This window comes from Simochromis diagramma, unplaced genomic scaffold (assembly GCF_900408965.1).
Source record: "Simochromis diagramma unplaced genomic scaffold, fSimDia1.1 OVJJ01000406.1, whole genome shotgun sequence".
Lineage (NCBI taxonomy): Eukaryota > Metazoa > Chordata > Actinopteri > Cichliformes > Cichlidae > Simochromis > Simochromis diagramma.
In genome coordinates, this window is record NW_024387104.1 from 432,398 (window position 1) to 458,280 (window position 25,883).

At 41.8% G+C, this 25,883-nt stretch overlaps 1 protein-coding gene across 3 annotated transcripts; it reads right to left on the minus strand.

Moving 5' to 3' along the window:
* Positions 1–25,203, minus strand: LOC120743090. 3 transcript variants are annotated; one of them, XR_005698051.1, is made up of 5 exons: positions 6,630–7,969; positions 2,792–3,130; positions 2,513–2,611; positions 1,447–1,966; positions 1–37 (listed from the first exon to the last, which is right to left on the minus strand). XR_005698051.1 is itself a non-coding variant. In XM_040046621.1 (4 exons), exons 1-4 carry the CDS (start codon positions 25,132–25,134, stop codon positions 1,521–1,523), a joined length of 921 nt encoding a protein of 306 aa, XP_039902555.1. In that variant the 5' UTR covers positions 25,135–25,203; the 3' UTR covers positions 905–1,520. The 3 variants fall into 3 exon arrangements, 2 of the variants coding, with proteins under 2 accessions (XP_039902555.1, XP_039902553.1); XM_040046621.1 differs by lacking the exons at positions 1–37; positions 6,630–7,969 and adding an exon at positions 25,098–25,203 and having other exon boundaries at positions 905–1,966; XM_040046619.1 differs by lacking the exon at positions 1–37 and having other exon boundaries at positions 905–1,966.
* Between the last annotated feature and the right edge of the window lie 680 nt (positions 25,204–25,883).

Genomic DNA, 25,883 nt, shown 5'->3' on the forward strand with positions numbered 1-25,883 from the left:
ACAGACTCCACCCCTGAATCCACCTCCACCTGGGGGACTGAGAGGACAACAAAGCACAACATGAGCTTGGATGGAGACATTTGTGTTGCCTCTAACAGGCTGAATGCTGCTGCTTCACTGGGAGCTCACTGTTAGATAGAAAGTGGTCAGTGTGAAGAGGAGACGCAGCAGAAAGATGAAGACTGACAGGAAGAAAGCAGTGAACAGACTGTTGGAGCTGCTGTTAGTGGGACAGGACTTTATTCAGTCTCTGAGGACCAGATTTGACTTGATGAAGCAGAGAAACACAGTCTGAGTGTTTCTGTCACACTCACTTCATCACACAGCTCAGTTTGACAACATGTGGAAGAATTTGATAGAAGCTTCCTTTAGTAAAAGCACCAAGAAAACACCATGAAAACACCTCACTACACACTAAAATGCAGTACTGGCAAATTGTACATAAAGTATGAAAAGTCAAAGTACTTATTGTGCAGAAAAATGTTCCCATCAGTGTCTGTGGATCAATATTACTGCTGCACATGTTTAAGGCTGAGCTCATTTCAAATCCTTTCTATTGTGTTGAATCTGCAGTAATGCATCATATTCTATAAAATCATATGTTTGTAGTGGCTGTCCTGTGAGGACCACGTCTCTCTAAACAAACAGCTGTTAATGAGCTCACAAACACAGGCCTACAGCTGGATTTGAAAAAGTCCATTCAATAGAAAATCAACAGTCACAGCTGGATTCAAAGGCTTGAGCTCTGTGTGACATGGTTACCTGTCAGCATCTACAGGGGGATTCAAATATGAAGGAAACATGAAGGTGGTGCATTAGAAAAACTGCTGCTTTCAAGCAGAGCAACAAACTGTTTGAACTGATCCAACTTTATTCACACAGACAAAGATTTGTGCATCAGCTGCTGTTTGCTGCTATAGATATAATCCAGCTGATGTGGAGAACTACATGTGACACTGTGATGCAGCCATGAATCTGACTGATTTCTTTCCATTTTCAAAGGTTGATGCATCAGTTAAAGTCCTTAAAAAGCTCAGAAATAAAGAGAAAGGTTGGTTACAGCAAAGAGAGGCACTGGCAGCCTTTAAGACACTAAACAAGAGAAACAGATCAGAGAACATCAGACTGAATAAGTGGAATAAAGTGAAACAGAGAACTAACGCTCCCTAAGAATGGAGCTGTCAGAGGAAGAGAGCAGCAAACTGAAAGTCTCTGTTAGCTGCAGAGCTCTGAAACTTCACACAGCTTTGGATGATAACATGGAGAAAGGATGTGGAGATGTTCACACTTCTGCTAGAAATCATCTTCTAGTTATTGTGACTCAGATATGACTGATTATAGATGAGGACCAAAGAAGGTTGTTACTGAGATTTGAGCTGACTTAGCTTAGCCTGTGTTTCAGCCACATGCTAAACAAACACATGTTCAGAAACTAGAAGATGTTACCTTTCAGATGAAGTCTCACACATGAACTTTGCTCCTACAGTTCATCTGCTGAAGCTTTTACATTTGGCTGGAAATCAAATAAAAACCAAAACAGCCACAAACATCAGACATGCTAACACTGTAACATTATTGGATGGAGCCACTGAGACTGAACCACCATCATGAGTCTGACCTCTGACCTTTGACCTGTATCTACAGCACTGACCTCTGACAGTGAGCAGCACTTCTTTCTTCAGCAGGATGTTTCCCTCCCGGCTGTAGATGGTGCAGGTGTAGGTGTTTGTGACTGTGGGGTATTTCAGGGTCAGACTGAGGTCTCCAGGTAAGTTTCTCTTCATCTTCGTTAGGCCTTTATAATCTTGGTGCTGTTCTTCAGGCTGGTCAGAGCCGTTCTCATACACGTGGACCTTGGTGTATGAACCAATCTTCCACTCCACTTTAGCATCTTTAGGCAGGCAAACTGTGGTTTTGCAGGGCAGCTGGACAGACTCCACCTCTGAATCCGCCTCCACCTTGTAAACTGAGAGGACAACAAGTCACAACATGAGCTGTAGTAAAAGTTAATAATGATCTTTTATCCCTTCCTGACAGTGTACTCATTCCTCTGCTTCACATTTGTGCAGGATTTGATTGCATAGCTGATCAAACTTTCCTACAGAAACACAGTGTTTGTATTAAAATAATCAGACTGCAGTGGTTTCAATCATTTCTATCTGTTAGACTCCAGTTTGTTTGCGTTTTCCTCACTTACAAACATTATTGATGGAATCCACAGGCTTCTATGCTGGGAATAGTACATCATCTTTACTTCTGTTAGACAACATTAAAAAAAACACTGCATACATTTGCATTGCTTTGCAGATGATACTCAGATATTTGTATTCATAATGAAAGATCAGTCAGTCAAACTACAGGCATCTCTGAAATGCATGAAGATCTGGATCACCTAATTTTGTTCCCCTAAATTCAGACAATGCGAGGTTATTGCACTCTCCTTTAAAAACCTCAGAAACACAATCATTGATCAACCATCGGCATTATGGGTAGTGTAGTAGGAGACACTCACCTGACATGAAATACTGTCGGAAATGAAATAAAAGACCTCCAGAAACCACAAGAAGAACCAGGAGAACCAGGAGAGCTTTGGCCCAGGATGGAAACCGTTCTGTGGAGAAACACAAAGAACAACATGACCTTTGACCTCTGACTCATTGATATTCACAAATCTAATGAATAGGCCAATACTTCACTCAAAGAGCCAACATGTTTATTCTGACAGTTTTAAAATAATAAAGTTTTCTCTAAGTGATGTCAGATGTGTCTACAGCAGGTGTTTGTTGCTGACCTTTGACCTGCAGCTGTACATCACTCCGACTCAGTTCACCTATAAAGTCTCTGACGGAGCAGGTGTAGGTGGCGCTGTCAGACAGTTGGAGGTTGGTCAGGGTCAGGCTGAGGTCTCCAGTATCCAGAGCGTCAGTCTTCATGGATGTTCGGCCGCTGTAACGCTGGTTTTGATCTTTCAGTTCGTCTCCTTGAAGCTGACGCTGGTGGACGGTTGGAGGACTGAGGTCGGAGCGACTCCACACCACTGAGGGGTTTCGAAATCTTTCTGTGGGAAACTGACAGGACAGGATGAACGAGTCCCCCTCATACAGCTCCACTCCTGAGGCATGCTGGGAAACTGAGGACACACAGACAGAGACTCCATGAGTCACTTTGAGGTAAAGATCAAGTTTAGACACATTTACAGAAACCAGGAGACAGAACGACAGAAACATTCAACATTTTAACAACTCACAGATAAAAACGAAAGATGCAGGAAGTCCAGAGGAAGTGGAGGAACGATCTGATGTGAGGCTTTAAAAGTGATGAATACAAGTTTAAAGTCAGGTGTGTATCTAACAGGCTGCCTGTGCTGTGAGGATGGAGTGATGAGGACTCGTCTCTTTCAGTTTGTTAAAAATCTGTCAGATTAACTGTGGATGAGCTGGAGGACACTTTTGGCTGAGAGCCGAGTAGAGAGAAGTACAACAGTCCAAACATGATGAGATGATGGAGGACTTTTTCAAGCCTGCTTCAAATATTAATGTGTGATTTTATTTCTTAAAGGGGACATGAAACCGTACACACATAAAGGCTCATTTACAGCACAGCTCATAGATGTAACTCTGTCTCTGAAGCTGGATTTAAGAAATAAGTGCTTAAAGTGAAGTTTTACAAACATGGTTCAGAACTGAAGAAGCTTCTCGGATGAGAGGTGAAACGTCTTCAAGCAACTTAAAGAAGTCCAGACGCTTTTCTTTGCAAGCTCCTTAGACTACGATGACCTGGATGACTGAGAACCTTCACAGACATATTTTATAAACATGTTTAGCACCATCTTGTGTCCGTACGGGACGTAACATCATGTGGTTGGTTGGGGCTAATAGACTTCCATTAGTTTATGTTAGCTAACTAGTGACTGGATCAATAACTCAGAGGAAAATAAGGACAATGAAACTGAATCAGTTTAAGTGCTGCAACAATGAGTTTGTGTTAAACCAGGATAAACTGTCCGCTTTACTGTGTGTTTAGCAGTAAGAGGCTGCTCGCTGCTCTTTGTGTATAAAACACTTTATAAATGAGGACTGTGAGCAGGAGAGCCTGTTGGATCCAGCAGACTGACACTCCAGCTTTTCCTCACCAGGTCAGGTGGACCAAGCTGTGCAATCAGCGCTGTTTTATGGGATCAAATATGATCTCTGTCACCAACACCACAGGTTAATACATGCACATCACAGCAAATACATAACAGCTTCTTACCAAAGACGATTGGAAACCCTGACATCCATCAGCATGTCAGCAGCAAAAATAAATCTCGTTACAGTTTCCTTCACTTACGTTTGGGCTTCACTTTTCTTCACTTCTAATATGAAGGAGTCAGTGAGGTGATGGAGGAAAAAACAACAGGTCTCCAGAAAGTGCGCCATCTCTTCCTCTGAGCCTCGCTGTTTTTCCTTCCTTCACACATCGACCTACACAGTTATATTTGTGCTGTGATTTGCACGTAGTAAGTGTGATGTTGTAAACTGTCTGCATGTGTTTTGGGGAGAGAAAGATTATTTACCGCATAAAATAGCGCAGACTGCATCAGCTGATTGCGCCACTCCGCCAGAGGAGGAAAAATCTTTTTCTCTCGTTTCTGGTGAATCACCTGTCTCAAACAGGCTCTCATTGATCCCATTAAACTGATTCAGAGTTTCAGTGTCCTTTTTTTCCTCTGAGTTATCAATACTGTCACCAGTTAGCAATGACATTATGTCCCGTTCAGACACAAGATGGCGCTAAACATGTTTATAAAACTTCACTTTAAGCACTTATTTCTTAAATCCAGCTTCACAGACAGTTACATCTATGAGCAGATCTCAGGGCTGTAAATGAGCCTTTATCTGTGTCAGGTTTCATGTCCCCTTTAACTGGAGAAAGTAGGACTGTAGGACCTTTGAGATCTGTGTACAAACAGAGCTCAGGGTCAAAGGTCATCCCCAGAGTGGAAGTCCTGATATTGGAGGACAGATTTTCAAGATTTTTCCAAATTAAAGATTTGGGGGTGACTGAAAGAGCTCACATGTGAAATCAGTGAGGTGAAGGAAGTTTGTGAATCTGATCTATTTAACATCAGATCAGCATCAGATTCAGATTACATCTGTGTTACTGCCATCAGTGCAACATACAGTCATCAACATGACAGTGGAAATAACAGTATTTACATCTGAGCTGATGACAGGAGAGGGAGAATAAAATGGGGCTAAGAACTGAGCCCTGATGAACTCCACATGAGAGCGAGGCTGAGGATGATCCTCCAATCACCACAGAAAAGGATCTGACTGATAACGAGGAGAGAAACCAGGAAGGATATCATGGTGGACCACATCAGATCCAGAACTGGGATCCAGAAGAATCAGCAGAGATCAGAGCTGTTTCTGTGCTGTGGGGAACAAAGCTGAGAGATTTCTAGAAATATTGCTGCTGTTCATGTGAAGGATTAACTGAGAAGCAGCAGACTTTTCAAAGTTTGAGATAAACAGGAAGTTTGAAGTATAAGATGAGCTCAGGACCGGATCCAGAGGTCTTATTACCCGGAATAAAACCGCTGGGTTGTTCATCTCCTCACAGGTCCTCTCAGCTCTTCTGCTTTGTGTTTTCTATATCTCTGCTGTAATCACTGAGCATGGAGGACTTAATATTCTGATGTTTCCCTCAAAGGGCGATGTCATCAAGGCAGATTTCCATGTACAAATAGGAAATGATCTAAGAGTCCCTGAGATCAGGGCTATGAGGGGCAAGAAAGCTAAGAATCTGCTGGCTGACTCTGAGTTTTAGACGCTGAGATGGATCAGGTTTTTTGTGAGCAGGAAACGAAGCCAGGGATTGTAAAGAATAGATCCTCGGGACCACAGACAAGCAAATAAACATCACATCATTCAGAGAGAATCCAGAGAGCAGCACACGCTCAGATAACTGCAGTATCTGGAGGAAGATTTTTTTTTTTCAATAAATATTAATGTTGGCCCGCGACCTTGTTCCAGTTTTGAATTTTGGCCCACTGTGTATTTGAGTTTGACACCGCTGCCCTAACTACTCATGCTGATTAACACAACACACACACGTTACATGCACTTCTCTCCACCACCACTAGATGTCTCCACACTCTGTGCTGACTCCAATGATCAGAGCTGCTGAGCCTGTTTGCAGACAGAGGAGGAGCTCCTGGTGATCCGTGTGGCACTAAAAAGCTCTGATAACGTCCATCCAGCAGCTGATAACAGGGACATTTGGTGCCATGTCAGAGCTGCACAGTCAATCATCAGTTTGGCTCTTTAGTTTGAAGAGTTCAAAGCAGCAGCAGAGAATCTAAAGTGTGTCACACAGCACCAAGTTTCCTTTGGTCACATATGAAATGTGAGTCAGAGCTTCAGCTACACAACAACACACACAGCAGCTGATTGTAACATGAGCTCATCTGAAAGCCACCAAGAAGAATCCAGAGATTTGAAAGTTGCTGCTTTGGATTGTTAGTTTGATCTGAATCAGAATCCAGTGTTTGATGGAAATCTCCTCCTGCTGCACTTCAACACATTAAAGAGAGAGAGATGAAAGAAAAGCTGATGATGAGAGCAGAGAGAGGAAGGTGTACTTACCGTGCAGGAGGATCACAAACACCACAAACATCTTCATGTTCCTGTCAAACTCAGAGACTCTTTAAAAGCCCTTCAGGACATCAGCTCACAGCAGCCTCACTTTCCTCTGCTGATCATCTACTGACACTCTCACACTGCTTCACTGTCACAGCTCAGAGTTCAGCTTCACACTTTGTTAAAGCACATCTGTGGAATGAAGTCCGGCCGGCCACAGATCACTTCTGAGGAAAGAGGAGGACGTCGGCTTTCCTCCTAGTTTCACGCCCGAGCGCTCCGGTTGGAGGCGGCTGCTGCGGCCTCACCCTGACACGCACAAAGCTCCGCCTCCAGTCCTGACGCTGAAACATCCACTGTAGCTACAACGATGCAGATGTGACCCTCAGCAGCTGGATTTCCTCTCCATAGATGTGTTTCCATGCAGATCATGGACATAAAGCAGCTCCAGGATGAAGAGTGTGAAAGAACTTCTTCCACTACAGTATTCATTACAGCACTGTGGCACTCCACAAACCCTCACACTGTCTCAATCCCTGTTTCCAGTTTGACTGAGAGAAGGCCTGAAGCTCAGCCAATCACAGGACAGGAAGTGATCAGCTGACACAGTGATTTGAAGCTGTCAGGGTGAGGCTGCTTCATGCAGGTGTGAAACTATGAGGAAGCTGAACGCCTCCTCTTTCCTCAGAAGTGATCTGTGGCAGTCTGCCATCATGTTTGGCTGCTCACACTAAGGCTACGTCCACACCTACTTTGGAAAACTGAGATTTTCTGTTTGTGTTTGTAAAGAAAATCTCGCCAAAAACGCAGTCAAACACGGTCAAGAACATGTCAAATCCACGCCGTGTAGAAATGTTGGCCAATCAGGAGTCTAGAAGCCTGGGAGGGAAAGAGTGAGCAGGTTTGATGCAAAGCTGAAGTACTTCTGAAAAGTGTTTGTGTTTTTAAGTGGCTTCATCAAATGTTAATAACCAAAAACAGTACTCTGGCTGCTGCAGACTCACAACTTAGGAATGAACAAATACATACAGCATGCATAAATTTAAATTAAATACAAATTAAATTCATTAAAAACCGACAACGACGTGGCGTCTGGATTTAGGTTGTGAGAGCGTCTGTGTTGACTCTGTTCACTCTGACGTCTTTGTAAATGGAGGGACAGTAACTGTGTGTGTACATGTACGTGTGTAAAACTGCAGATAGATTAACAGCAACAGTATTTTGTGTATATCCACCATTGTAGAAATTCATCTCATCTAAACAATAACGTGGCGCACAGCGGCACGTCAACAAAGGCGCACACCTTTGACGTTGTGTGACTAAACCTCTGTTTTCCTCGTCAACACAGGATCAATAAAGTTTACATTATTATTCACATAATGTGAGGAATAAAACTCTCCTCTTCTCCAGAGTTGGGCAGTAAGTACTTAAGTACAATTTTCAGGTATCTGTACTTTACCTGAGTAGTTTTTTCTAACTACTTTTTACTCCCTACAATTTTAAACACATATCTGAACTTTCTACTTCTTACATGTGTTGGGATTTTCCCAAGTGCATCATTACTGCTTTTGCTATAATGGTCATATTTTATTAGACATTTAGGAGTTTTTATTTTGAGATATTAGAATCAGAACAGAAAAGAAAAAGAAGAAAGAAGTTGGTGAAGAAGTTTACAGAAGGAGAGGGAGAAAAAACACTGAGGATCTGCTCCAAACTGCCTAAATAAACAAAAACCCAACAAGGACCCCCACCCCCAAGCAGGGGCCTGACAGAGCCAGGGGGCCAGGCCCCCCAAGCAGCCATTAGCCAGAACACACCCGAGCACCAAGAACCACCAACTCACCAGAGGATGGGGGCACCAGCCACCAACAGAGAGTGTTGGGGGGAAATAGTGTCTAGTTTGATAGTTTATCAGAGATTTCCATCATGAATTCATTGTGGAAACTGAGCACAAGTTAAAGACCAAACACAACTAAATGTGTTTATCATCCAAATATAAAGGGTGTTATAATAATATGTGGCGCCTGTTAAAACCTGCCTGGTGACAGATGACACTGACAGTAATCTGCTGATGATTGAACTGCAGATTTAATGCAGGAATATTTCCTGTTTGAACTCTTCAGGGACCCGTGTATTTCCTGAGCAAACACTCTTCTCCTCATGCTGCTGCTGTGCTGGCAGCTTTAAGATGCAACAATAAATATTTCTATTGATTTGCACAGAAAGCTTTGAAAAAGCAACAGAACAATAAAAGCAGCAGCAGCTCTGACTGTGTTCATACCAACTTAAATATGTCAAAGTCAGGTTTCTGTTTAAAACACTGAATGTTTGACTTACAAATACACAGATTTAACTACATTAACTTAACTGTGGTATAAAAACTGGATTCATTGACTGCTATGTAGCAAACATAGAGCTCAGTTTAACACACAGAGTAGAAAGGTCTGTATAAGAATGAAGCTGCTGATGCAGGACTGAACACAGTATGAGGAATAAAGGACTTTTCTATGGTTTCCTTTAGCTGTTGCTAGCTTGCCATATTTATGCCTCACTATTAGCAACTTGTAAGACATGTGCTATTTAGCCAATTCTGGGTCTGCAGTGACCCCTTGTGGACATTGTGAGATGTTGCTTGTGTTGAGTAGATGATGTGTTGTGATTGTTTTCCTAGTTATCTATGACTCTACTAATTATAAAATTGCCCATTTCTGTTTCCAGAAAACCATGTTTATAGTCACACGTGCTGTTTACTATAAAACAAGAAGTTCAAGTTTGGCTGCACCGAACTCAGATTCAGCCTCACAAACATTTTCATGTAAACAAATCTTTTGTGGGACTTAATTAAAGACAATTAACAAACTCCTGGACTGCTGCAGTCTCTCTGACAGAAGACTTAGACCAGACTTGTGTCCCCAGTATAAATATATTTTACAAACATCCTTCAAAGAGCTACTTTTTACTTTCTTATTTGAAGTACATTTCAGAGCCTCTACTTTTTTACTTTTACTTGAGTAAAGAAGTTGAATCAGTACTTCTACCTTTTACTGGAGTATTTTTAATAGTAGTATTTGTAGACTTATGTCTACAAAGTCTATTTGTGGACTTAAGTACTGAATGTCTGTACTTTGCCAACTCTCCTCATGTCCTGATGTGTTTACCTGTCCAAGCTGCACAGGTGAGTCTGACTCTGAGCTCAGCAGGATTCAGCCTGAAGCCTCTGCAGTGAGACAGCACCCTGACCCTCACACTCAGCTTTTTATTCTGCTTCTTATTACACTTAACCTCCTAAGACCTGAACTCTTCCACAGCAGCATTTTTAATTTCTCTTTGATATTTGGGAATATTGGGACCTGATGAATGTAAAAACAAAGAATTACCAGATTTTTTTTTACCTTATTTTTGTTTTTAAGAAAAATAGGAGCCACATATGAGGAAATTCGTTTAAAATTTTGATGGAACAGTAGCATTATAATGTCCTCGTAAGTGGATATCAGGCCCTTGTAGAGCAAAATTGAGTATTTTGGTCTAAATAACCCAAAATGTGATGTCCACATATGTGGACGGCAGGTCCTAGGAGGTTAATGGTCTGTGTTTGATATGTGGACTCACTTATATATTTCTCATTGTTTTAATCCACAGCTCAGACTGTTCTTTTAAACTAAACCAATCGTTTCCTCCTCTTGCTGTCAGTGTGGTTACTGAACATGAACTCTGATCTCTGAGTGAGAGCAGCACAGACTGAATACCAGGATAACAACCTGACATACTGTTTGGTTTTTACATGTATTATTATTAGGGCTGTCAGTTGTTAACGCGGTTAACATGAATTAGCCCACGTTAACGCACTAGCCACTCAGCAAAGACCAAACAGACCCCTGGATGGGCTCAGCCAGCAGGGGGGCTTCTGCAGAAAGGACAAACTTTGGACAAACTGCCCAAAATGCAGTGACAGAGACATTTCAGGGATTTTGAGTCAGTCTGCGCTCCAGATGGATTAATTGTTAATTGCGTTAGTCATGATGATGGCATTAACGTGTTAATGTGGCTTAAATGCGTTAACGCTGAGTAACTCCTTATACGGATTGATCTGTGTTAACTTGTTAATGTGAATTTGCCCATTTTAATGTGTTAACACTGACAGCCCTGATTATTATTATTTTATTTTTTTGCCTGTCCTGTCCGGCAGTGTAGCAGGACAGGACGAGAATGAGAATTATTGTCTGAAGGCCAAAAAAACAGAATTATTTTTCCAAGTGCATCATTACTGCTTTTGCTATAATGGTCATATTTTATTAGAAATTTATTCGAATTTTTTATTTTGAGTTATTACTATCAGAACAGAGAAGAGCGTCTGAAGAAAAGAAAAAGAAAGAAACTGGTGAAGAAGTTTACAGAAGGAGAGGGAGAGAAAAATGGAGATGGAGAAAAAACACTGAGGATCTGCTCCAAACCTGTGTAAAACACACACACACACACACACACACACACACACACACACACACACACACACACACACACACACACACACAAACAACAACAGAGAAACCGTGGCAACAACCAAGATATGTACAAGTACCAATAAATGATAACATTAAATGTTACTGAGCAGCACACAGGACTACATGATATGTTTAGAGGCTTCAGCCAACCAAGATAGTGTGTGTCTGTGACTATGTGTGTGTGCACCTGTGTGTGTGTGCGCTTGTGTTCAGAAGGTTTCACCATGTAACTGTCTAATAGTGGGTATGTGGAGCCATAGCCCCCCCCCCGCAGGAGATGAAGCAGGCATGGAGGAGATGCAGGCCCCAGACATCTAGATGCCCCCAGAGTACGAGAGTCCAAAGAGGCTCACCGCAGGGGGAATCGCACTACCTACTCAGAAAAGACCAAAGCAGACCCCTGGATGGGGTCAGCCAGCAGACACAGTGCAGAAGCCCCAGGGGGCCCCGGCAACGAGCCAGCAGGCCACACCAAGCAGATGCCGGGAGTGACTCAGTCCACACCCGAGCACCCAGCCCTGGACTGGTGGACTAAGGGTCCACCAGTGAGACATGAAGTTAAATACCCAGGATCCTGATCTCCATGGATGGAAAACAGAGAAATTGAATCAAGTGGAAGATCTTTCAGACTCATTGATCCAGCTCATTCTTTGGATATAATCAGAAATTATATCAGCATCATTTTGTACTTTCTTTGGGAAAATCAGACAAACACAAAAACATTATTATATTTTGAAAAATATGACAGCCACCAGTGCTCCCCTCAGCCTCCCAGTAGATGCAGCTGTGGTATAACTGTCTAAATCCTGCATCACTTTGTTCTTGTGTATTGTTCACAGATACTCATGAGAGTAAAGAGTAACTTGATTATTTAGAATTCCCTAATGCACCAAAGGTTAATAGATCATATATATAGTGATCCGTGTTGTCAATAATTGTTGAGAATACATTTTTAAACTCAATGAAGCTGGGACTCAAACAGCAGAACATTTTATACCACATTTGTCTTTTTAATTCCTTGAATATAATGGTATCTTTAAAATTACATTTATTATTATTATTATTATTATTATCATAACAACTGAAAAAGCTTCTCGGATGAGAGGTGAAACGTCTTCACGTAACTTAAAGATGTTCCAGAGTCTTTCCTTTCCAAGCTCCTTAGACTACGATGACTGAGAACCTTCACAGACATTCCGATTATTATTATTTGATTTCTTTCATATTTATGCCTTTAAGTGTTTTTATTTAATTGTCACCTGGTTTACTAAGTTGTATTTGACATTTCTGTTCAGCTGGAGCTTACAGACAGATTGAACATTCCAAATATCACCGTGTTATTTCCGGTTTGTTGTCACCGTTGATCAGGTGCACCTGTGATGTGTTTACTGCGGAGAAACGGAGCTCAGAGGGCTGAATGAGCTCGGCTCAGACCGGAAACAGCGCAGACACGAGGCTACGTTAGCATGGTTAGCTAGCTCTGCCATACCAATCTGCAGTGGCGTGCACAGACATTTTGGGGGGCAAGTGCTCCAGGGGGAAAAAGGGCACTTTTTGCATATGTGGAAAACCTTTTCTTTTTATAATAAAAAAATCGCACAGGTTAAATGCAATTTGACTTTTATTTCAAAACATTCTCTAAAAATCAAAAATCACACCACAAAAAGATAAAATCTGTATCCAACTCTAAACTATACATACATATTCTCAAGTGTCCATTAAATGGAGTGTACTGCTCTAAAGAAGCATCCTTCTTGGTGCCATGTCTTTGTAGATGTTGATGACCTCGTTGTAATTGATCTCCACATCTTTCTCAATGGCCAACAAGAGGAGATCAGACAACCTTTCTTCTCCACACAAACTTCTTAGTTTATTTTTGATTATTTTTAGCTTTGAAAAGGATCTTTCAATCTGTCGCAGTTGTCACTGGTAGTGTTGCGTAGATCTGAATCATTTTGACAAAGGCAGGAAAGATCAGCTGGCCATTGTTTTCCCTCAGTATCAGAAATATTTCTCTGAGGTCTTTTGAACTAAAGCTGGAGTGGAAGACCTTTAATTCTGTTTTGAGCTGGTCCTCATCTTCTCCATAGAATTCACAGAGGATGTGGACAGCTTCAATGGCTTCTGGTTGGTGGGCCTACCAGTTAGCATGCACAGTTAAGGGCTGGAAGGACTGAATGATTCTGGCCGTTGGGCTTCCAGTATTGTCCCCTTTGAACCTCCTGTTCAGTTCCCCAGTCATGATGTCCAGAAAGGTGAAATATACACCACTCCTGAATATGCCTCCACTGACTCAAACTGAGCACCTACTTGAGACACTGTGGTGCTGTGTTGGAAACGCACTGGAACTTCCGCTTTCTCTCCTGACCAGGCACCACGGTAGGTACTGGAATGTTGAAACTCTCTGCCTTCTCTGATGCACATCTAAATATCTCTCCAAAATTTCTCCTCAGACCTCATGGTTTGCAATGTGTGAAGCACACCATCAATTACCTTGTAGGCAGTGGAATGGTCCAACCCTTTCTTCCTGCAGAGAATCTGATGCCAAAGCAGTGACTTCGAATACTGGTGTGGTGATTTCCATGCAGAGAATGAACATAAAATTAATGGCATTTCTGTACATCTGAGCATCACCTTGGGCCAGGTTAGGTGGGTCACTGTCACTGATGTCATCAAGGAGCATCAAAATGGCTTTCAAATTTCTCTGAAGTGCCTTCAGTGCTTTTTCCCTGCAAGCCCATCCGTATCTGACAGCTGCTGGAGCTCCATAACACGTTGTCCAGGAAAGAGAGACTCCTGAAATTTGACCAAGGCAGCATGACGCTTTGGGGAGCCTGAGCAAAAGGCATACAATTTCTCCACCAAGTTGAAAAATGTCACAAAATGCTTGCTGGACTTTGATGCCTCCACTAGTACCAAATTGAGGCAATGGGCTTTGCAGTGCACATAGAGGGCCTTCTCATTGTGTGCACGGATTCTAGCTTGGAGACCTTTATACATGCCACTCATGTTGGCTGCTCCATCATAGCCTTGACCATACATGTTCTTCATCTCTAGGCCATTCTTTTGCAGAAGCAAGAACACTGTATTCTCCAGCTCCTGGCCTGTAGTTGTATCAACATTGCACACTTCGATGAATCTCTCCTTTATTTGCATATGATGAAAATATCGCACAACAAATGACACTTGCTCTTTGTGTGAAACATCAGAGGTTTCATCAAGTAGAATGGAATACATTTCAGCCTCTTTTATTTCACGTTGTATCTCCTTCCTGATGTAAGTTCCTAGTGCTGCAATGATGTCATTTTGACTTCTGTTGGAAAGCAGTGACACCTGGGGCCTTGTCTTGGTGGCTTTAACTGTGGCAATTTTTTCCAAATGCATTTTCAGCACACTATCGTAGCGGGAAAATACATTGACTAATTCACGAAAATTGCCACGGTTATCACTGGACTCACCTCATCATGACCTCGGAATGCTTGTCCCTGACGTGCAAGATACACTGTTAGGTCAATTAATCTTGTCAGGATTTCTTTGTTTGTCTGCCTCTCTCGCTCTCTAACTTCCACCCCTTTTACGTCTGAAACATCAAATGCAGACTGAAGGGCCTTTTTCTGGAAATTGATCCATCTAACCATGCTTGTCATGTGCATCTCTGCGCTGGAGTGTTGTTTGATTTTTTCAAGAGCAGTACTCCACTTTTCTGATGCCATCAGTTGTCCAGGCTGTTCTGCTTTTATATTTTTCATCCGAGAGGAAAAGCCGACAACTAAAACAATGCATTGAATTAGCAGTGGGTGAGTATTCCAGCCACACATTAGCAGAAAACCACTGTTTCTGGAATGATCTCCCCTCAGTTTTTGGGTAAGGTATATCAGGCTGACATGGGCCCACATTGCAGCACATTGAAACGTATCTGTCATTGCGCTTTATTTTAAATGTATGGATGTGTGTTGGATCTGTTGGGTAAAGCTGCTAACTTTGACATTATGTGATCGATCTGTTCTTCCTCATTGTGGTCTTCAGAGAGCACTACATCAGTGTCTGTAGGCCTAACTGAACCTGTTGCTGCATTGGTCGCGGCTTCATCTGTTTCTATATCTCCCTCTTGCTATGCTGGTAGATGGCATAGAGCTGCTTCCCTGCTGTGACTGACTACAATGGAACAATAATAATAATAATAGTATTATTATTTATCATAATAATAAGCTTAAACAGATAGTTTTAATAATAACCCATACTGCAAGTCTTGTAACATAGAAATAACTTTCGTAGGTACAAAATAATAGTTAGCTCAATGCCTGCTGATTAAGTTCATTAAAAACTAAGTGTGAACAGCTTTTAAGATTTTTCAATAGAATTAACTGCAAGGAGCAGGTTACATTAAAACATTAAAATAGAACCTGACTCTGCCCTTGACTCTGACCTTTCATCTTCATTTTCCTTTGCTTTCATCCAGGAGAGCAGAGAACTGCTTCCCTGGGCTGCCTGTTGTAGATCCCTTTCTTTCTCCTTTCTCAGCCTCTCTTTCCTAGGCATTATGCTTGCTGAAATTAGTAAATAAATAGACCAAAATGTATGAGAACGAATAAGACTGACTGTGGTCATTACAAGAACAGGGCAGAATGGTCGTTTTCACAGGCAATTGGGAACTGCCTATTTTTCCTTTAGCAAATTAATGTGTTAATGTTGCCAATATGTTACACCAAAAAAAATTAACATGTCTAACCAGTGCTTCTCAAAACTTTTAACATGCACCACCCCCAACACCGTACCCTTCAAACTACCAATAACAACGTCACTGTTCTGTCACAATCAGGTCACAACACAGTGCGTAAATGTCTGCGAGCATCGCTGAGTCAGTAACAACCAGTTAGGCTAAAGACTGCATCTTTAGACAGTTGGACGGTGTTCTAACTTTCTCACAGGAGAGATCTTTAAAATTACATTGATTATTATTATTATTATTGATTATCATAACACGGAAAAGCTTCTCGGATGAGAGGGGAAACGTCTTCAAGTAAACTTAAGAGATGTCCAGAGTCTATTCTTTCCAAGCTCCGTAGACTACGAGGACTGAGAACACTCACAGACATTCCTGATTATGATTAGTGAGTGGGGGGGGGGGGGGGGGGGGGGGGGGGGGGGGGGGGGGGGGGGGGGGGGGGGAAGTGCTTTCTCTTTCATATTGAGTGCCTTAAGTGTTTGGATTTAATTGTTCACAAAGCTGAGTTTACCTAGTTGTGATGTGACATTTCTGTTCAGCTGGAGCGTACAGACAGAGTTTAGCAGTTCCAAATATCACCGTGTTATATTTCCGGGTTGTTGCACCGTTGATGCATGTGCACCTGTGCTGTGTTTTACTGCGGAGAACGGAGCTCAGAGGGCTGAATGAGCTCGGCCTCAGACGGAAAAAGTGCAAGACCGAGCTGAGTTAGGCATGGTTAGCTAGCTCTGCCATACCAATCTGCAGTGGCGTGCACAACATTGTGGGGGCAAGTGCTGCCAGGGGGGAAAAAGGGCATTTTTGGGCATATGTGGAAAAAAAAACGCGTTTCTTTTTAAAGAAAAAAATCGCACAGGTTAATGCAAATTGACTTTATATTTCAAAAACATTCTCTAAAAACAGAAAATCACACCGACAAAAAGATAAAATCTGGAGCGCGACTCTGAAACTTTACATAACATATCTCAAGTGGTCCATTAAATGGAGTGTACTGGCTCTAAAGAAAGCATCCTCTTGGTGCCATGGTCCTTGTAGATGAGTGATACGCTCGTTGTAATTGATGCTCCGACAGCTTTCTCAATGGCCAACAAGAGGAGGATACAGACAACCGTTCTTATGCACAAAAAACTTCTTAGTTTTTATTTTTGATTATTTTGTAGCTTTGAAAAGGATCGTTTCACTGCGCAGTTTGTCACTGTAGTTTGCGTAGACTGAATCATTTTGACAAAGGCAGGAAAGATCAGCTGGTGCCATTGTTTTTCCCTCAGTATAGAAAATATGTCTTCTCTGAGGGTCTTGTATGAACTAAAGGCTGGAGTGGAAGAACCTTTAATTCGGTTTTTGAGCGGTCCTCGATCTTCTCGCATAGAATTCCACAGAGGATGTGAAGCTTAAATGGCTTCTGGTTTTGGTGGGCCTACCCAGTTAGCAATGCAGCAGATTTAAGGGCTGGAAGGACTGAAGGATTCTGGCCGTTGGGCTTCCGCAGTATGGTCCCCTTTGAACCTCCTGTTCAGTTCCCCAGTCATGATGTCTCAGAAAGGTTGAAATAATACACCACCCTGAAATATGGCCTCCACTGACTCAAACTGAGCACCTACTTGAGACACTGGGTGCTGTGTTGGAAACGCACTGGAACGGTTTTCCGCTTCTCTCCTGACCAGGGCACCACGGTAGGTACTGGAATGTGAAACTCTCTGCCTTCTCTGATGCACATTCTAAATATCAATCTCGAATCAGTACTTCTACCTTTACTGGAGTATTTTTAATAGTAGTATTTGTAGACTTATGTCTACAAAGTCTATTTGTGGACTTAAGTACTGAATGTCTGTACTTTGCCAACTCTCCTCATGTCCTGATGTGTTTACCTGTCCAAGCTGCACAGGTGAGTCTGACTCTGAGCTCAGCAGGATTCAGCCTGAAGCCTCTGCAGTGAGACAGCACCCTGACCCTCACACTCAGCTTTTTATTCTGCTTCTTATTACACTTAACCTCCTAAGACCTGAACTCTTCCACAGCAGCATTTTTAATTTCTCTTTGATATTTGGGAATATTGGGCCTGATGAATGTAAAAACAAAGAATTACCAGATTTTTTTTTACCTTATTTTTGTTTTTAAGAAAAATAGGAGCCACATATGAGGAAATTCGTTTAAAATTTTGATGGAACAGTAGCAGTATAATGTCCTCGTAAGTGGATATCAGGCCCTTGTAGAGCAAAATTGAGTATTTTGGTCTAAATAACCCAAAATGTGATGTCAACATATGTGGACGGCAGGTCCTAGGAGGTTAATGGTCTGTGTTTGATATGTGACTCACTTATATATTTCTCATTGTTTTAATCCACAGCTCAGACTGTTCTTTTAAACTAAACCAATCGTTTCCTCCTCTTGCTGTCAGTGTGGTTACTGAACATGAACTCTGATCTCTGAGTGAGAGCAGCACAGACTGAATACCAGGATAACAACCTGACATACTGTTTGGTTTTTACATGTATTATTATTAGGGCTGTCAGTGTTAACGCGTTAACATGAATTAGCCCACGTTAACGCACTAGCCACTCAGCAAAGACCAAACAGACCCCTGGATGGGCTCAGCCAGCAGGGGGGCTTCTGCAGAAAGGACAAACTTTGGACAAACTGCCCAAAATGCAGTGACAGAGACATTTCAGGGATTTTGAGTCAGTCTGCGCTCCAGATGGATTAATTGTTAATTGTGTTAGTCATGATGATGGCATTAACGTGTTAATGTGGCTTAAATGCGTTAACGCTGAGTAACTCCTTATACGGATTGATCTGTGTTAACTTGTTAATGTGAATTTGCCCATTTTAATGTGTTAACACTGACAGCCCTGATTATTATTATTTATTTTTTTGCCTGTCCCGTCCGGCAGTGTAGCAGGACAGGACGAGAATGAGAATTATTGTCTGAAGGCCAAAAAAAAGAATTATTTTTCCAAGTGCATCATTAGCTTTGCTATAATGGTCATATTTTATTAGAAATTTATTCGAATTTTTTATTTTGAGTTATTACTATCAGAACAGAGAAGAGCGTCTGAAGAAAAGAAAAAGAAAGAAACTGGTGAAGATGTTTACAGAAGGAGAGGGAGAGAAAAATGGAGATGGAGAAACACTGAGGATCTGCTCCAAACCTGTAAAACACACACACAACACACACCACACACACACACACACACACCACACACACACACACACACACACACAAACAACAACAGAGAAACCGTGGCAACAACCAAGATATGTACAAGTACCAATAAATGATAACATTAAATGTTACTGAGCAGCACACAGGACTACATGATATGTTTAGAGGCTTCAGCCAACCAAGATAGTGTGTGTCTGTGACTATGTGTGTGTGCACCTGTGTGTGTGCGCTTGTGTTCAGAAGGTTTCACCATGTAACTGTCTAATAGTGGGTATGTGGAGCCATAGCCCCCCCCCCCGCAGGAGATGAAGCAGGCATGGAGGAGATGCAGGCCCCAGACATCTAGATGCCCCCAGAGTACGAGAGTCCAAAGAGGCTCACCGCAGGGGGAATCGCACTACCTACTCAGAAAAGACCAAAGCAGACCCCTGGATGGGGTCAGCCAGCAGACACAGTGCAGAAGCCCCAGGGGGCCCCGGCAACGAGCCAGCAGGCCACACCAAGCAGATGCCGGGAGTGACTCAGTCCACACCCGAGCACCCAGCCCTGGACTGGTGGACTAAGGGTCCACCAGTGAGACATGAAGTTAAATACCCAGGATCCTGATCTCCATGGATGGAAAACAGAGAAATTGAATCAAGTGGAAGATCTTTCAGACTCATTGATCCAGCTCATTCTTTGGATATAATCAGAACTATTAATCAGCATCATTTTGTATTTCTTTTGGAAAATCAGACAAACACAAAAAACATTATTATATTTTGAAAAAATACTGACAGCCCACCAGTGCTCCCCCTCATGCCTCCCAGTAGATGCAGCTGTGGTATAAATGTCTAAATCCTGCTATCACTTTGTTCTGTGGTATTGTTCACAGATACTCATGAGAGTAAAGAGAACTTGATTATTTAGAATTCCCTAATGCACCAAAGGTTAAATAGATCATATAATAAGTGATCCGTGTGTAAATAATTGTTGAGAATACATTTTTAAACTCAAATAAGCTGGGACTCAACAGCAGAACATTTTTATACCACATTTGTTCTTTTTAAATCCTTGAATATAATGGTATATTTAAAAATTACATTTATTATTAATTATTAATTTATTATCATAACAACTGAAAAAGCTTCTCGGATGAGAGGTGAAACGTCTTCAAGTAAACTTAAAGATGTCCAGAGTCTTTCTTTCCAAGCTCCTTAGACTACGATGACTGAGACCCTTCACAGACATTCCTGATTAGTATTATTGCTTCTTTCATATTTATGCCTTGAAGTGTTTTTATTTAATTGTTCACCGGGTTTACTAAGTTGTATTTGACATTTCTGTTCAGCTGGAGCTTACAGACAGATTTACATTTCCAATATCACCGTGTTTATTTCCGGTTTGTTGTCACCGTTGATCAGGTGCACCTGTGCTGTGTTACTGCGGAGAGAACGGAGCTCAGAGGGCTGAATGAGCTCGGCTCAGACCGGAAACAGTGCAGACACGAGGCTACGTTAGCATGGTTAGCTAGCTCTGCCATACCAATCTGCAGTGGCGTGCACAGACATTTTGGGGGGCAAGTGCTCCAGGGGGGAAAAAGGGCACTTTTTGCATATGTGGAAAACCTTTTCTTTTTATAATAAAAAAATCGCACAGGTTAAATGCAATTTGACTTTATTTCAAAACATTCTCTAAAAATCAAAAATCACACCACAAAAAGATAAAATCTGTATCCAACTCTAAACTATATACATACATATTCTCAAGTGTCCATTAAATGGAGTGTACTGCTCTAAAGAAGCATCCTTCTTGGTGCCATGTCTTTGTAGATGTTGATGACCTCGTTGTAATTGATCTCCACATCTTTCTCAATGGCCAACAAGAGGAGATCAGACAACCTTTCTTCTGCACACAAACTTCTTAGTTTATTTTTGATTATTTTATCTTTGAAAAGGATCTTTCAACTGTCGCAGTTGTCACTGGTAGTGTTGCGTAGATCTGAATCATTTTGACAAAGGCAGGAAAGATCAGCTGGCCATTGTTTTCCCTCAGTATCAGAAATATTTCTCTGAGGTCTTTTGAACTAAAGCTGGAGTGGAAGACCTTAATTCTGTTTTGAGCTGGTCCTCATCTTCTCCATAGAATTCACAGAGGATGTGGACAGCTTCAATGGCTTCTGGGTTTGGTGGGCCTACCCAGTTAGCATGCACAGTTAAGGGCTGGAAGGACTGAATGATTCTGGCCGTTGGGCTTCCAGTATTGTCCCCTTTGAACCTCCTGTTCAGTTCCCCAGTCATGATGGTCCAGAAAGGTGAAATATACACCACTCCTGAAATATGCCTCCACTGACTCAAACTGAGCACCTACTTGAGACACTGTGGTGCTGTGTTGGAAACGCACTGGAACTTTCCGCTTTCTCTCCTGACCAGGCACCACGGTAGGTACTGGAATGTTGAAACTCTCTGCCTTCTCTGATGCACATCTAAATATCTCTCCAAATTTCTCCTCAGACCTCATGGTTTGCAATGTGTGAAGCACACCATCAATTACCTTGTAGGCAGTGGAATGGTCCAACCCTTCTTCCTGCAGAGAATCTGATGCCAAAGCAGTGACTTCGAATACTGGTGTGGTGATTTCCATGCAGAGAATGAACATAAAATTAATGGCATTTCTGTACATCTGAGCATCACCTTGGGCCAGGTTAGGTGGGTCACTGTCACTGATGTCATCAAGGAGCATCAAAATGGCTTTCAAATTTCTCTGAAGTGCCTTCAGTGCTTTTTCCCTGCAAGCCCATCGAGTATCTGACAGCTGCTGGAGCTCCATAACACGTTGTCCAGGAAAGAGAGACTCCTGAAATTTGACCAAGGCAGCATGACGCTTTGGGGAGCCTGAGCAAAAGGCATACAATTTCTCCACCAAGTTGAAAAATGTCACAAAATGCTTGCTGGACTTTGATGCCTCCACTAGTACCAAATTGAGGCAATGGGCTTTGCAGTGCACATAGAGGGCCTTCTCATTGTGTGCACGGATTCTAGCTTGGAGACCTTTATACATGCCACTCATGTTGGCTGCTCCATCATAGCCTTGACCATACATGTTCTTCATCTCTAGGCCATTCTTTTGCAGAAGCAAGAACACTGTATTCTCCAGCTCCTGGCCTGTAGTTGTATCAACATTGCACACTTCGATGAATCTCTCCTTTATTTGCATATGATGAAAATATCGCACAACAAATGACACTTGCTCTTTGTGTGAAACATCAGAGATTTCATCAAGTAGAATGGAATACATTTCAGCCTCTTTTATTTCACGTTGTTTCTCCTTCCTGATGTAAGTTCCTAGTGCTGCAATGATGTCATTTTGACTTCTGTTGGAAAGCAGTGACACCTGGGGCCTTGTCTTGGTGGCTTTAACTGTGGCAATTTTTTCCAAATGCATTTTCAGCACACTATCGTAGCGGGAAAATACATTGACTAATTCACGAAAATTGCCACGGTTATCACTGGACTCACTCTCATCATGACCTCGGAATGCTTGTCCCTGACGTGCAAGATACACTGTTAGGTCAATTAATCTTGTCAGGATTTCTTTGTTTGTCTGCCTCTCTCGCTCTCTAACTTCCACCCCTTTTACGTCTGAAACATCAAATGCAGACTGAAGGGCCTTTTTCTGGAAATTGATCCATCTAACCATGCTTGTCATGTGCATCTCTGCGCTGGAGTGTTGTTTGATTTTTTCAAGAGCAGTACTCCACTTTCTGATGCCATCAGTTGTCCAGGCTGTTCTGCTTTTATATTTTTCATCCGAGAGGAAAAGCCGACAACTAAAACAATGCATTGAATTAGCAGTGGGTGAGTATTCCAGCCACACATTAGCAGAAAACCACTGTTTCTGGAATGATCTCCCCTCAGTTTTTGGGTAAGGTATATCAGGCTGACATGGGCCCACATTGCAGCACATTGAAACGTATCTGTCATTGCGCTTTATTTTAAATGTATGGATGTGTGTTGGATCTGTTGGGTAAAGCTGCTAACTTTGACATTATGTGATCGATCTGTTCTTCCTCATTGTGGTCTTCAGAGAGCACTACATCAGTGTCTGTAGGCCTAACTGAACCTGTTGCTGCATTGGTCGCGGCTTCATCTGTTTCTATATCTCCCTCTTCTGCTATGCTGGTAGATGGCATAGAGCTGCTTCCCTGCTGTGACTGACTACAATGGAACAATAATAATAATAATAGTATTATTATTTATCATAATAATAAGCTTAAACAGATAGTTTTAATAATAACCCATACTGCAAGTCTTGTAACATAGAAATAACTTTCGTAGGTACAAAATAATAGTTAGCTCAATGCCTGCTGATTAAGTTCATTAAAAACTAAGTGTGAACAGCTTTTAAGATTTTTCAATAGAATTAACTGCAAGGAGCAGGTTACATTAAAACATTAAAATAGAACCTGACTCTGCCCTTGACTCTGACCTTTCATCTTCATTTTCCTTTGCTTTCATCCAGGAGAGCAGAGAACTGCTTCCCTGGGCTGCCTGTTGTAGATCCCTTTCTTTCTCCTTTCTCAGCCTCTCTTTCCTAGGCATTATGCTTGCTGAAATTAGTAAATAAATAGACCAAAATGTATGAGAACGAATAAGACTGACTGTGGTCATTACAAGAACAGGGCAGAATGGTCGTTTTCACAGGCAATTGGGAACTGCCTATTTTTCCTTTAGCAAATTAATGTGTTAATGTTGCCAATATGTTACACCAAAAAAAATTAACATGTCTAACCAGTGCTTCTCAAAACTTTTAACATGCACCACCCCCAACACCGCACCCTTCAAACTACCAATAACAACGTCACTGTTCTGTCACAATCAGGTCACAACACAGTGCGTAAATGTCTGCGAGCATCGCTGAGTCAGTAACAACCAGTTAGGCTAAAGACTGCATCTTTAGACAGTTGGACGGTGTTCTAACTTTCTCACAGGAGACACCTACTAAAGACAGTCAAAGACATTAATTTCAATCTTACCAAAGTAGGACAGTAGTTGACGTTAGTTATGGAAAGGCTAATCCACAAAAACGGAGAAACGTCCATAATTCTATTATTCATAATCATGTCAAGGTTTTAGGTTTTTCTGCAGTTCCATCTCTAAAAAGTGTGATGTCTTCCCGTCACTGACTTCAGTTTGAAAACTTTGTATTTATTCACAGATTTCCGTGAGATCATCCTAAAATTTGTAACGAAAAATAGGCTCAAAAGAGCCCTCTGCCTAACGGCATGTAGCCTATAGCATAACGTGATATTTTCAATAGTGTATGCAAAAAGGTCGGAATTGATGGAGAGTGGGGTTGCCTAAATGGTTTAGGTTACATTTTAAATGTGTCGTTTTTTTGTTTATCCATATGGATGGATGGAGGGGGCAAACTGGCAAAGTTTGTCATGTGCAGTTTCTGACAGGCTACTTCACAACAAAACAATTGCAGGTTGGTCTTAGAGGGCAAACAGAATAATTTCACTCGATTCATGGGTTACCTGACTGGTTGGGAAGGGAAAGAGCTGCCGTGTTGTCCGCCGTGGCTCCCAGTCGCTATAGTTAGCCTACTATGCCTACTCCAAGTAGTCCTATATCATGCCGCTGCTACACGCCTCACAACAAATGAACTGCAAGCGTGTTCACGTGACACGGTGACAGTGAAAAAGCGACAGGGTTCGGGTGTCTTTGAAGAAGGGGCACAAATCAAGCCATTATTTTCACACCTTTTTAAATCGCGCAGCTTTAAAAAAAAAAAATAAAAATCACGTCTTTCAAAAGGGCACTTTTTTGGACTGAGGGCAAAAGGGCAAGTGCTTCAGCACCACCTCGTCTCTATCTGTGCACGCCAGTGCCAATCTGTGGCTACAAAGTCCACAGTCTGTTAGTCTGGTCTGTTTCTAACCTTCCCTCATACTTTTACTATTAAAGTCTCATCATTAAATCTGTATTTCCAACACTGTGTGAATTTCCATGACGTCAGAGGCGCGAGCTGCACCTGAGTGTAGCACTTCCGGTCACAGAGGACTGTCTGCAGAGCTGCTGCAGGTTAAACAGAGACTTTCTTACCGTTCATGAGGAGCAGGAACACCACCAGCGTCTTCATCCTCCTTTAAAAACAAACCGACACAAAGTCCCGTTAAATCCTCTGCTGACCCAATGAACCCACACCTGGACACACCTGCAGCTCCAAACACGCCCACGCACAAAGGTTACTTTCTGTTTAACAGGAAGTCTCCGTGTGTCGCCGATATCAGATAATAAAATGTGAAGTAGATTTGAAATGAAACGTATAAATGCGCCACATGAACACAAACAGCTGGATCATTGTGGTCTGACAGGCCTGTTAAAGAAAGTCTGAGGCTCAGTGATGTTTGTGTGAATAGTTCATGGAGCTGTGATCACCTTCATGCAGGAAGTGAACTTTGTTATGGTGAAATCATAAAAGTGTTTCCATTTAAAATATGCTTTATAAAATTAAAACATTATTATATTGTGATTTAAAGCTTCAGCCTTTAAAGTGGTGAGAGAGTTAAACTGAACACATCCTGTTAAAATCTGATTCATGAGGCAGTAATAAGATCTGCAACAGATTAATAACATTATGTGAGTTATGGAAGAGCCTCAATAAATTAAGAGTAATATCATCACCTTTCATTAACTTTCACTTAAATCATAAATTTTATTAATTTGGGATCTGACATAACCTAATATGTGATTTATGATATAAACGCTCATGTACTGATGAGAAAAGAAGGAAAATGTGACTTTTTAATTGTCTGTGTTGAAACCATCAAAATTTACTCTGATAAACATTTAAGTAGTAACAATGGGAGATGTTGACATCAGTGGGAA

Coding starts and splice junctions, on each gene's coding strand:
- LOC120743090 (XM_040046621.1), bottom strand. CDS start 25,134: ATGAAGACGCTGGTGGTGTTCCTGCTCCTCATGAACG. Junction 3,131..25,097: donor GTTCCTGCTCCTCATGAACG/GTAAGAAAGTCT, acceptor GTGTGTCCTCAG/TTTCCCAGCATGCCTCAGGA. Junction 2,612..2,791: donor TGTACAGCTGCAGGTCAAAG/GTCAGCAACAAA, acceptor GTTTCTCCACAG/AACGGTTTCCATCCTGGGCC.